At 37.4% G+C, this 13,720-nt stretch overlaps 1 protein-coding gene across 4 annotated transcripts in view; it reads right to left on the bottom strand.

Moving 5' to 3' along the window:
- Positions 1–13,720, bottom strand: part of ANKRD13C (ankyrin repeat domain 13C) — a 96,689-nt gene that overhangs the window by 76,553 nt on the left and 6,416 nt on the right. The window contains exon 1 of one of the 4 annotated variants that reach the window (XM_027767731.1): positions 11,864–13,582. The exons of 1 other annotated variant lie outside the window; for it this stretch is intronic. In XM_027767731.1, the coding sequence (XP_027623532.1) occupies positions 11,864–12,308 (445 nt within the window). In that variant the 5' untranslated portion in view covers positions 12,309–13,582. Of the gene's footprint in view, positions 1–11,863; positions 13,583–13,720 lie in introns of those variants that run through there. 2 more of the 4 variants (XM_006167135.3, XM_027767732.1) reach the window with 2 other exon arrangements.

The raw sequence follows: 13,720 nt of genomic DNA, 5'->3' as shown, positions 1-13,720 counted from the left end.
ACGTAGGCACCATAATCAAAACGTGATTTTTTAGTAGTATCTTCAAGATGTTCTTAACTGTTTTTATTATTCCAAAACAAAGAGAAAAGGCACTTAATTATCATCCAAACAAATCTACAGGTCAGTGTTGGAAAGTGAAGTTCTAAGTGTGAATATGTTCAGTTATGAGAAGATGGTAAAAATAAATGGTAATAAAATTTTAAGTTGTGATTAACCTCCTTGGCTGTGATCTTATGTATGTAAGTTAAAATTTAAATATATTGATTACATAGTGATTATAAAGTCCACTATACATGCCTATTTTATGTCTGTATTGAGTTATTTATTCCATTTAACTCTATTTTCATATTGTCATTTTATCATTTTTTTTCCTCTATGATCTTTGAAAATTGCCAAATTGGAATTTATTGTACAGTTGAAAGAAAGTGATTTGGTACTTAAGAAATTTCTTATTGTGCAAAGGTAGTTGGAAAAGCTTTCCCTCCTTCTGTCTGATTTAAGGAAGTTATTATAGCTTCATGGCTTTGTGCATTTAATTTTCTTGATCAACACAACTACATCAGGACAGAGGTAGAATTTCTTTTTAAGAAGAGGTAATAAAATTCCTTATTAAGAAAGAATTCTTTATTAGAAGTTTTCTTTTTTTATTTTCCTTTTTTTTTTTTTTGGAGAGGTTTTTGCTATAGGGCGTGTGCGCTTGCCAGACAGACAGAGAGAGACAGAGAGATAGAAAGTGAGAAATCACCCCCCAGGGGGGATGGTCACGCCGCAATCCCTTCTCCTCCATTCTCCTCTCAGGATCTTGGGCACGCATGCACATGCGCCTGGCGTGAGTTTTAAGCCACTGGGTTCGGGACGCGAACCACGGTCAACTACGTGGGAGTCCAGCGACATAGCCATTACGCTAACTGCTGGTTCCAGAAGTTTATCTTGTATATGTATAGGCTTACGGTCAAAACATTTTAGTCATATGGGTAAAATATCAAAGTGGAATCACTACGTAGTTTTCACTAAATTTCAAATATTGAATACAGCTAGGCATCAAGGTTAAAGACTAAATCTATTATGAAAAAATGTTGGCAAACTTAAGACTAAGCAAAAATAAAACCGATTCTCATGTGTCCTTAAAAAAAAAAAAGAGAGAAACCAATAAATCATTAAGATTAAAAATAATAAGTGAAGACATCCTTTTGATACTTGGAAGTCAGGAAAATTTCTCTAAAGAGATAATGCTTAAAATAAAATGTGATAAATAAACAGGAGTTAAGAAATCAAAGAATAAGAATAAAAGCATTACAAACAGAGGTCAGAATAACTTGGCATATTCAAGAAACAACAAAAACAAGTATAGTCAAAACACATGAAAAAAGGAAACGTTTATACAAAATTAAAGTGGAGAAGTAGCAAAGGTACAGATCATGCAGGGTTCTGTAACTATAGTTAAAAAAAAAAAGAATTTACTTTTAAGTCAGAAAGGCATTAAAAGCGCTATAGTAGGAAAGAGGTGATTTTTGAATCAGTACACTTCAGTCTCCACTGCCACCAATTTGGAACCAAACAACTTTAGAATTAACCAGTTTTTAATGTATCTTCCCTGGAATACTGCACCAGGCTCATAGCTGGTATCCTCTTGCCAACCTCCTCCAATCTAATCTTTGTATGGTAACAAGACTGATCTTAAAATGTAATTTGCATCATCCTCCTTTCCTGCTCATGATTCTAAACTCCATACTTTTTTTACTACACCAACAATTTTTAAACCTTTTGGTCTCAGAGCCCCTTCATACTTCTACAGATTATTAAAAACTCAAAACCTTCTACATAGATATACCTATTGATACCATTAGAAAGTGAAATTTTTATGTATTAATTTAAAAATTATAATAAGCTCACTGTTAATATAAAATGTTTATGCAAAGGAACCAGCAGATGGCATAATAACTACAAGGCTAGACTCCACGTAGTCAACTGTGGTTTGAGTCCTGGACCGGTGACTTAAAACTCACACTGGGCGCATGTGCATGTGTGCCCAAAAATCCCAAGAGAAGAAAGGATTACAGCATAACCACCCCCCTGCGGGGTCGGGGGGTGGGGATTTCTCACTTTTAGTCTCTCTGTCTTCAGTGAGTGTATGCTCCCTTTAGCAGAAATCTCTTTAAAAAAAAAACACAAAAGTTCACACAAAAATTAACTGCATTTTCTAAAACAAATGAGTGACAAGAATACTATTAATAATAATTTAATTAAAAATTAAAATAAATTTCTTTAAAGTCTAGCTTAATAAAGATAGCTGAATTAAAATGTTGTTTTGTTTTGAAGTATATGAAGAAAATCCAGCTTCACACAGATTCACAGTTGGAACAAAAAAAGGATTATTTTAATAGCCTTTTCAGATAGTTCACAGTATTCTTCTTTGAAACTACATTAAAAATCGTAAGTGGTCATTTCTTATGTTAGTTACAATGTAAAATCCAAAATATTAATAAGTTTTTTCTAACAAGTTACACTGACATACATTAGTCTCTCTTCTACTTTGAATGGATCTTTTACTGATGCATGATTTATATAACATCAGGCACTGACCATTTAAAAAATACTTATCGAATTATGCAGAACTTCTAAATGTTGGCATGTATCAATACACAATATCAAGGAAAAATTACACTAGTAGCTCCAATCTAATCAGAACAGTATTTTAAGTACTGGGAACCTACCAAGCTTACAGTGACAGAAACTATAAATTCTATTTTCATTGGAAAGCTTGAATTCGTCATTGGCAACAGATACTGTCAGTTGCTTTCCTTGAAGTCACAGGCACATTTTTGTTCATTTTCCAGAAAACATCTGCCAAATAGCCAAATCGTAATAACCATAGTTAGCTTGTAAGCTGTTCTTTTAAGTACAGTGTTATATGAAAAATTGGATACTTGAGCTTACAATTCAGTTTTACAAACACTTATTTACCTTGCAGTGTGCAACAAAAGAGTATCATGCACAATCCCTCTGTTACAAAGAATACCAAAAAGGGGCATGTACTCAAGATTAAGATTTAATAAAATCCATCATTTTTACAGCTTCATAAAAAAAATTTACATGAAAGTGGCATGTTTATTTCTTAATTTTTTTTTTTGAGAGGTTTTTGTCATAGGGCGCGTGTGCTCACCAGAAAGACAGAGAGTGACAGAGAGACAGAAAGCGAGAAATCACCCCCCAGGGGGTTTGCCACGCCACAATACCTTCTCCTCCATTTTTCTCTTGGGATCTTGGGCACACACGCACACGAGCCTGGCATGAGTTTAAGTCACCGGGTCCGAGACTTGAACCGCAGTTGACCACATGGGAGTCCAGTGACATAGCCATTATGCTAACTACTAGTCCCAACAAAGAATACCAAAAAGGCATATAATCAAAATTAAGATTTAATAAAATTCATCATTTTTACAGCTTCATAAAAAAAATTTACATGAAACTGGCATTTTTATTTCTTAATTTTAACTGCATGTGCATAGTGATAAATAATGGAACGACTACCAGCACAGTTTGATGTCCTGACTTATACCAAGGTGCCAACAATTTTGCTCACCATTGCTTTTATGTTACCAGTAAAAATGTTATTAACACAGTGAAAAAAAGCAAGCAATGACTTGGTATTATTTAAAAAACAGTTTTGACTTCATGCACCCCTAGTTACAGAGTAAAGCAGGAAATTACAAATACTAGAATCAACACAGCTCCAGGCTCTATGGACATCTTCAAGTCCCATCCACTCAAGCAAAATCAGAATTTCTGAATTTTCTCTCAAAAACTGTACTGTACTACTAGAACACACGTACCAAATCTTATAATGAAATTGTATATCCAATGCTTCATCAACTCCTAACAGCTCTATCTTCTCATCACTCCCACAGTTATCCCTACATATACCTTGTAATAGCTTGTTTCAATGACCACAGCCTATGTTAAGTTTCTGCTTTATATAGCAGCTGGAATGAGCCTTTAAAAATCAGATCAGCCTTGATTTGATTATCACATTGCATGCACGCTCTGAGAAACCATAATATACCCCCAGAAAGTTGTACAACAACTAAATGTAAATAAGAAATTATAAATTTACTTAATTGATTTATGTTAAAAAAGTCAGCTCAGGAGCCAGCCTCATGGACTCATGGTTAAGGGAGCTGGATCCTACATGGCCAACCATGTTTCAAATCCCTGCCCCAGTGGCTTGAAAAACATGCCAGGCCATGTGTTGTGTGTGCACACGTCCTAAATTATAGTGAACAGAGAAAAGGACTGCATGTGGGGACCGGCAGCAGGTGGTCTGGTGGTTGAGGAGCTGGACAATCCCACATGGCCGTACACGGTTCAAGTCCTACACCTGGTGGCTTGCTTTCATACTTTCCCCCCTCCCTCTCTGTGTCTCTCTCTGGTCAAATTTAAATAAATGAATATGAGTCCTCTGGCAATTAAAAAATAAAAATTCAGATCATGTCACTCCTCTGCTCAAAACCCACAAAACCCACAAAGGCTTCTTAACATTGCTCAGAGTACAATCCATTCACTAACAATGATCTACAAAAGTCTACATGCTTTCCTACTTGCTCACTTTTTTCCAACCACACTGGTCTTCCTAGTCTTTGAACATGGTATCCTAGCATTTGATATCCTACTTGCAACTGTTCTGGCAGATACCAGAGCCCTAATTTTCTTTAGGTAACTGTTCAAAGTTCTCTTATTCATTGATTTCTTCCCTAACTCTGACCGCAGGCTTTAACACCTTCTCCTGCCCCTATATTCCCTGCTCTTTATATACTACCAACTCTTCTTTATTTTACTCTGTCACATATGTCATTATTAGTCATACCATGTATTAGTCTTTCTCTCCCATTAGAATGTAAGCTCTAGTAGAGTAGGACTTCGTCAATTTTGTTCACTGCTGTTTCATTAGTACCTAAAACACTGTCTATCACATATTAGGAGCTCAGCATCTGTTAAGTGAATGAATAAACAAATAGAAAAAAGAAATATAAGGAACGAGAAAAGTAATGTCAAAATCTGTTTTTACCCTTCAAAAACCATTTTGTTCCAGGATAATGTAGGTCTCTATATGATTCAGTATTAAAACCAATTTATGCAACAGAACACAAGTGGTTTTATAGAATTCTGAACAGTGCTGAGAAAGAGAGTATGCATTAACTGTCAAGAATCCAAATGCACTGAACTGAGCTACTAAGGTGATTTATAGGAAGAGCAGATAAGCATAATACTTAAGTAGACAGGCATACAGTATAAATACAAACATCAGATAAAACCTCAGTTGAATCCTATTCAAACCTCAAAACAAGAGTAGTTTCTTCTAGAAGGTACTTAACACCAAATGTGAAAGCAAGATACTGAAATGAATTGATATTACTATGAGCGTGCAGTTAAAATATTTTCAAGTCCATTCTCCCATATGAGACTATAATATGCCCCAAGAAATAGATATTATTGGGTTACTGAAAAAGTCATGACACACTTTTGCACAGAAAAACACAGAAAAATGTGTCATAACTTTTCCAACAATCTATTATATCTCCTTATTTCAGAAATTAATACCATAATGTCATAAAAAATAGTTTGTAGAGAAGAATTCAGGTATGATTTCAAATCCAGAGATAGTATTCTAGTTTTACAGGTAATCACTGAGGTTTCAACAAGAGTAACAGGCTCTGGAACAGGTGAAATTCAACTAAACCACAGTTAAACCTCACATATCCTGAAAACTAACACATCCAGGATCTTCAAATAATTAGGAAAAAAGACCTAGCCTTTTTCTCTTTTCCTACTCCCATATTATCTACCTTGGTCTTGCTTTGAAACTCATCTCTTATCTCTTTAAAGAAATAAATCATACAGAGACAGAAGCATATAGTCTGTTTACCCCGTCCCTTCCATTTCTCTCAGAATTGCACGCATTTTCTAAAACTCAAAGCATCCTGATAATTTTATTGTACTCTCTACATTAAAGTAGATTTCTATGACTTAAGAATGGCATTAACCTGTGGCAACTACACTATCTAGAATTCAATGAATCCTCCAGAATGCCACCACCTCATTGAGGATGCCAAGAACCCAACATCACTCAATAATTGCCCATGTCTGATACCTTTATTGCCAAAATAGGTAGATTAGAATTTCTACTCCTATTGTACCATGATGCAGGAAAGGGAAAAGGATCTTTCCTCCATTTTATGAAACAGCTCTGCAGATGTGTTCATTTCACAATATGCTAAGTGCTAGGTCAAGTTCTATAGTGCAGAAGGCAATGCCATCAGGAAACAGCCACTTAAGCCAAGGATGGTCCTACTCAGTTCTATAGTACTAAAGGCAATGCCATCGGGAAACAGCCACGTAAGCCCAGGATGGTCGCACTCTGTGGAGATACCCACAGGAAAGAAGGAGGAAAAAGTGGAAGGTCTTACTTAGTAATGAAGACTGACTGAATCAACCCTGAAATATCAGTGGAGTGCCAGATTTTACCACCAAATCACCCTCATACTCAGTGAAGACTTATAAAAATGATGGATTATCTTAGGCCACTCTGCACACAACTTTCTCTTCTAAGGAAATTAAGGTATGCTTCTCAAAAACAAAGTTTTTAAAAGCCTACAAAACATAAAGAAAATAAATATAAAACTACTAATGTTCTTTTATTACATGCCATCATTTTAACCCACTCCTGGCTAAAATTATTCACCAGTAACTTAATCCAAGACTTTTCTTTGTTCATGTAGAGATTTATAATCGCCTCTTCTCATAGAGATCTATCATGCATTATTCATTTGTGTCATCATCCATGATGCTTTTAATGGCAAAAACAAAGCCATTAAGAAAATAATACCAAAAGGAAGATAAAAGGTTTATACAGAATGGATCAAAATAAACATACACACAGTCACCAAACAGATTATCCTAATTCTTCAATTCTCAAATGCACAATTTTAATCTGAAATTAAAATATTTTAAAATCTCTGACTGAACAAACTGCTAGCCATCAGAAACTGCCTTTATGTTAACCATTTCATTGCCATTTCACTGAGTTGCCTGCATTAGCAGGAATACTCGATTGAATTGTAACTTAAATTTGAAATCTCTATAATCACTGTGTAAAAACGCTTCAAAAAGATATTACAACTTGCAAAATTGAAAATTAACTGTATAGAGAGCAGATGGATAGTCATATGCCAAACAATGTAATTAAAGGCAGTAGAAACTGCCAAATCTCTTAGAAGAGATGAAAAATTTTTCACATCTAGGAAAGGCTGGTTTGAGCAATTCATATATCTAGCACTTTCATCACTCTGGCACCTAAAAGCTTCTGACTAGCATCCAAGAGAAGATCTTTAACTTCTTAAGGAAATTTAATTCAAGAGAAAACACACAATTATAAGTTTAGCAAATAGTAGCAAATAGAAGTGCAGTTAAAACAGAAAGTCTTCTATGTGCTTTATGTAAAATTCTCAATTCTAAAGGTGTTAAAAAGTAAAATCATTATTATCAATTATAAAAAAAAAGCAGCACACCACCACAATGTACTGTCAAACTACCAATGGCCAAAAGTGTTTCAGAACTTTACACTCTGAATGTGAAAATAGGCTTCAACTCAATCTTTAATTTTATACTGAAGGAAAAAAGTGGCATTTAACTGAAGATACAAGATACAAAGTTTAATAATTTTCTTTACCTTTAATGAGATATTTTTCATTTCCTCACCCTAAAAGAGCTGTTATTAAGTGATAAATCATAATCATTTACTGCATTTGAACACAGTATATGCATGATGTTATACTTATTATTGTATTTAATATATTTCAAGAGATATGCTTGGGCCTAGTATACAAAATAGTTCTCAAAATAAGGATAGCTTACAGAAAGAAATTTCTTTTTCTTTTTATTTTTTTAAAAGGTTTTTTCTATAGGGCACATGCGCTTGCCAGAAAGAGAGATAGACAGAAAAAGAGATAGACAGAAAGCGAGAAATCACCCCCCAGGAGAAATGGCTACGACCCAATCCCAATCCCTTCTCCTCCATTCTCCTCTCTGATCCTGGGCAGGCACAAACACACACCCAGCATGAAGTTTAAGCCACCGGGTCCTGGACTTGAACCGCAGTCAAATACATGGGAGACCAGTGACACAGCCATTACGCTAACTGCTGGTCCCACAAAAAGAAATTTCCGATCAACCAACATTTTACCACAAAGGAAAAGCTCTATCCATGCTCCTATTCAATCAACAATTTGCACATACAAACAGACATCAACAAGTTTATCAAATCAGAAATCACTGAAAACTGAAAGAGCTAAAGAATAGTGAACTAAATAGCCACAGACTTAGAATTCAACAAGCTCTCCAGCTAAAATAAAAAGCCAAAACTACCAAAACTTAACAAAAATAAGTGCAAGAGATAGGACAAAAAGTGAGCAGATCAGCTGAGAAAAAATAATATTAAAAACCTAACACACTGTTGTACTGCATAAATGTGTGTAGTTTTAGAGCAATAAATAGGCCTCTAATTGTTTTTGCTAATGAGGCTACTATAGCTCCAACCCTAGGGTTTGTTCTGGACATTGTCCTCAGAGGGAAGAATCAACAAACTGCTGAAAGAAAATGATTAAAATTTTCATTTACTTAGTTGACATACTTACACAGTATTTACTATGTTTCAGGGACCACTTTAAATGCTTCATAAATCATGTCATATGAAGAATGGATACAGAAGTTGGGAATGTTTGACCCCAAGATAAGGGGAAATCCGATCACTATTGTCAAATTATCTAAAGGGCTATCATGTCAATGAAATATTTATTTGTATCATTACATAAAAAAAGAAATAACAAACGAGTAGGAGATCTGGGAGCTACAAAAAACTCTGTGCATGCTGTCCAATGGCAGAATTTCTCAACAAGGCTTTTGTGAGAAAACACATACAATAGAACTTAAGCTGCTATAAGCCACCACATACACATTATTGGAATTGACTTCCTTGAAATACAGTGGTTCTCGATCAAGAGAAATACAAAGAGGCTGATCATGGCTTTGCAGTCCCAGCTATCAGTTCAATTCCAAGTTTTACATAGTATGTAACTTTTTACTTTAAAAATAAGAATGAAAACTTCTTTTCTTACTTTAAAAATAAGAATGAAAACTTCTTTTCTTACTTTAAAAATAAGAATTAAAACTATCTGCTTTGTAGGGCTGTCTTAGGGATTAAATGTGATAAAGTATGTAAACATTTAGCAAAGTACTGACACAATAAATTCTACCTATCATCATCATCATCATGGTGTGGAAGGAATCTCTACACTGAATATAAAATTAAGTGCCATGTAATACAGCTCTGCTGTGCACATGTATGAGTACGTGACTCTGCTATGTACCCATCACCTTACAGTAATCCCACAGAGCTTGTTTTGTGTGTGTGTGTGTGTGTGGGGGGGTGATTTTTAAAAGCACTTATCTTTCATAATTTGAAAAAAACAAACCATAGAATCTAAATAAAATGACCAGGTTAATAAAGTATCAAGAATAAAAATAATAATGTTAATAGTATAGTGAGAAATGAAGAAGCTACAGGGGGGAAAAGGAACTAAAACAGCAGCACATTACATGGAAGCTACTCTTACGAGATTTCACTATAAGAGATGAGAATGTATATTGGAGAGGAAATATAATCACATTTTCCACAGATGTTCGAACCACTGGTAACATTCATCAGAAATATCAACAATATAAGAACAGCTAAGTCCAATACAAATGTGTCATTTAAAAAGTGATTTTCAGTGGGCTAACAAAGGTATATGAGATTTTAACTACTCTCAACAGAATTTGAACACTAATAAATATACTCCTAAAATGTAGGGTTAAAGAACATGAAAGTCCAACAAACTTTCAATTCAATAGCAATTGGTATTCATCATCTGGTTCTTCTTTTTGTGACAGAGATTTTTGCTAAAGGGCAGTGCACTCACAAGAGAGAGAGAGAGAGAGAGAAAGAGAGGGAAAAAAAAAAACAAACAAGAAATCACCCACTCCCCCACCTCCCCCAGAGGGAATGGCCTCACTGCAATCCCCTCGTTCTCCTCTCAGGATCTTGGGTGCCATATACACACACCCAGGCGAATTCTAAACCAAAGGGTCCAGGATTTGAACCGCAGTTGAATATGTGGGAGTCCAGTGATATAACTATTATGCCATCTGCTGGTCCCACATCATCATCTCTTCTTTTAAAACAGAGTTGACTTTCAAAAAAAAAAATTATTTATCTGTTTTCAGGGATGTTTCAGGGTAACATAACCATATTTTAAAGGCATTGGCCACAAGATAAAACACATGGCTACTGTGAAGACCAAATTTGAAAAATTTCCTACTAATGGACTAATAAACTAAAGCTAAAACCCATTTCCCTCAAACAACTATTTCCAAATGGTTAGAAAGTAATTACTGTCAACAAACATTATGCTTGTTACAATAGTGAAATGATGAAATAAATTAAATGTAGGAATGAAAAAACTTAGTGTAGCTTTAACAAACTTTTTTGGGGGTAAACTTTTAACATTTGTAATAAATGGTAGGTGGGGGTATTACTACAATTGCAATAGTATAAATTTAGAAAATAAGTGAAGTTGTTGGAGAAATATACAAACAATAGAAAACTTACTTTTTTAAAAATCTCAATAGTTGTCCTAATTTTTGATTTACTCATATAAAGAAATTTTAGATTTCTTAGCTAGAGAATCCTTGAATCTCAAGGAATTAAGGGAGCTTACTGCATAAGCAAGTATTTCATTAATTCACTATATAAATTTAATCACAGAGTTGGGTGTGTTCTAACTGAATGTATATGATAATTGCCATGTTAAATTAGAATCAGAGTTATTAACAAGTAGTAACTATTAATATTAATAAATATGAATTAAAAATTATTTGCCAACTACCCAGTTTGAAATGGCCTGCTTACAAATGTGGGAAATAATAATGTTTATATTGGGTTTCAACAGTAAGTTCACAGTTGTTTTAAAGTCCACTCAACCACATTATTTTTTACAACTAAAGAAAAAAAAATCTGTTGACAAAACAAGGCAAAAAGAAATATAGTCCTTCAATAACAAATATACTATATTTCTCATAATACTATGATAGTTACTATGAAAAATCACAGTAACATTTTTAATAACAGCAAGATGAGACATTATTATTAGCAGTCATCCATGTAAAACACAATTTTTAGCTACTTAGTAGTCACTTTAAGTGTTCTAGGTCTCTCAAACACCAACAAATTTCTGTGTGGCTTTCAGAAATCAAAGCATTCTAAGTTTCAGGAAAGCAGACAAAAATAAGCAACCTGATGTCAGTAGAAATCACCACCTGTTGCAGTCAAGTTGTGATCTGTGACTGGGTAATAAATGCAGGTGGATAATTTCTATTTTCAAAAGTAAAGATCTTACAAAGTGGGAGAAAGAGAAAGAAGAGATATAAATCAGTAATTCCGTAAACAAAGCAGAAGGCCAGGTTAGATGAGAGGCAACCTAAAATTTCTGACAGTTAAGAAGCACTGTCTCAAGGATACACAAAGCAGCTTCATACAAGAAAACTTTGAAGTGGGCAAAGAGGAAACATTCCTTTGCACCCACAGGAACCAACTCCCTGACCACTGGCATGCTATTACTGAAAGGTCATGATTTACTGGGAACTGGCCCGGATGATGAGCAAAGGAGAGGAAAGAAGGTTCTGCTGGAGAGGAGCCTAAGATTCCAGAGGCCTGGGGAGGCGCACCCTTGGCTTGGGGAAGGAGAGGTGGAGAGGGGCTAGCACTCCTCACCGTGATTATCTTTCTGACCGATATTGTGCGTGCGGATGAGAGAGGAGAGTCTCCTCACATCCCCCTTGAAGACGCACTCGTGCACCGGGTAGTGTGCGGGGCAACTGCCTCCATCTGCGACGACAGCAATGGGGTTGGTGCCGGCTAGAAGAGCCGGGGACTGGGAGGTGGTAGTCACGGAGGAGTTGTGCAGCGGCAGGGCCAGCGCGCCAGGGAGATTGGTGGAGGCCGGAGCTGCCTTCAGCTGCAGCCGGTGGTGATGGTTACTGAAGATCTTATGACAGGCTTTGCCGCCCTTGCCGCTGCTACTTGTGCCAATCCTGCCTCCAGTAAAGGTGCCGCCGAGGGCAGCCGCCGCTTCCTCATCCCCGGGCTCTAGCAGATCCCCCTCTTCTTTGCTGGGCTTGTGGTCCCTCCGTAGTGATCGGATCTTCTCCCCGGTCATCGCCGCCGCCAGGAGCAAAGGAGGGGTCCGGGAGGCTCACCGCCGGCGACGGAGCTGGCGCTGCGGCGGCACAAGGCGATTAGAGCGGTGGCCGGGAGCCACCAGCGCAGCATGAACTCCCAGAGCGCCCCCGAGCCCGGGACAAACGCATCTCCCGGAGGAAGAAGAGCTGACTCTCGCCTAGGCACGGAGGGACGCGCGCTCGCTGGGGGGAGCTAGAGCTCAAGTGCCCACGACAGCAGGATCCCAGTCCCAGCAAACACAGCCGCTGCCGCTGCCACCGCCGCTGCAGTCGCCGCCTCTGCCTCACACCGAAAAACAGGGCACGGCCATCTTCCCCTTGCTTCTCTCGCGAGAGCTCCCCCGGGAGTGAAGAGGGAGAAAACACCGCGATAAGTGAGCTGCCCGCTCCCTCCCTCGCACCTTGTCTTCCCAGATAGTCACTGGGTGCCGGCGCCGCCCAGGTAGCGTGTTTCCGCCAGAACCTGGAGACTCGGTACTCACAGCCGGAGGTCCAGCGCTCCTGCTGACCGCATTTCGTGTACGCCGCGTGAAGCTTTAGCCCGCATTGAAGACGTTCGGTGCACGGTACAGACAATGACAAAGCCTCAGACTCGGAGCCTCCAGCAACGGAGTGCAGAATGACGCAACTGCACACAGGATGTGATGTCACTGAGATGCACGGCGCACTCAGTCAATAAACATTTACTGAGCATCTACTTCGTGCAATACACTGAGCTAGGAGATTTGTAAAACGCCACTCTAGACCCTAAGGAGCATTGTAGAGGAGGAAAAACAGTCCTGCAAGTGGGTGCCAATATTCAATTGCGCGATGAATGAAGCGGTTACGGGCAGCTGGGTTGCACAAAAAAGCGAGGGGAAAATTGTATTGTTAGAGTGTGAGAAAAAGTCAACGTGGAAGAGTTTAGGGCTGACTTTGGAGGAATGTTCAGCAGACGGGTAGATAAACCAAACATTTGTTAGATGAATGAGTTTGAGGCAGAAGTCAAGAGTTGAAATATGGGGAATGGACGTTCACGGATGGCAGATAATAATTGTGTAACTGAAATACCACTGGACTCGTTTATGACCAACTTCAACCCACTGTCTAATTCTGAAGACAAGGTAACTAAAGGAGCAGGGCACGCCAGGGTTGAGGGTAAGGAGATGTAGCAAAACGTCCTCAACTCTTCAAGTCTCACTGATATCTGCTTCTCTCAAATCTCTTCTTTTTAAAACTTTATTATCACTTCTATTCCTTCCCTCCCTTAGTAAAACAACTCCACAACCTGCCTCTATCCTCCAGGTCACTCAGGTTTTCACCTCCAGTCTTCCTCCCAATCTATTCAATCTCTTCCTTTTCTCCTTTTTTTTTTTTTTTTTTTTTTTTTTTTTTTTTTTTTTTTTGGGGC

The sequence above is a fragment of the Tupaia chinensis genome, unplaced genomic scaffold, assembly GCF_000334495.1.
Source record: "Tupaia chinensis unplaced genomic scaffold, TupChi_1.0 Scaffold144529_1, whole genome shotgun sequence".
Taxonomy (NCBI): Eukaryota; Metazoa; Chordata; class Mammalia; order Scandentia; family Tupaiidae; genus Tupaia; species Tupaia belangeri.
The sequence above is the reverse complement of the archived record's forward strand: the minus strand, read 5'-3'. Positions and strand labels throughout refer to the sequence as shown.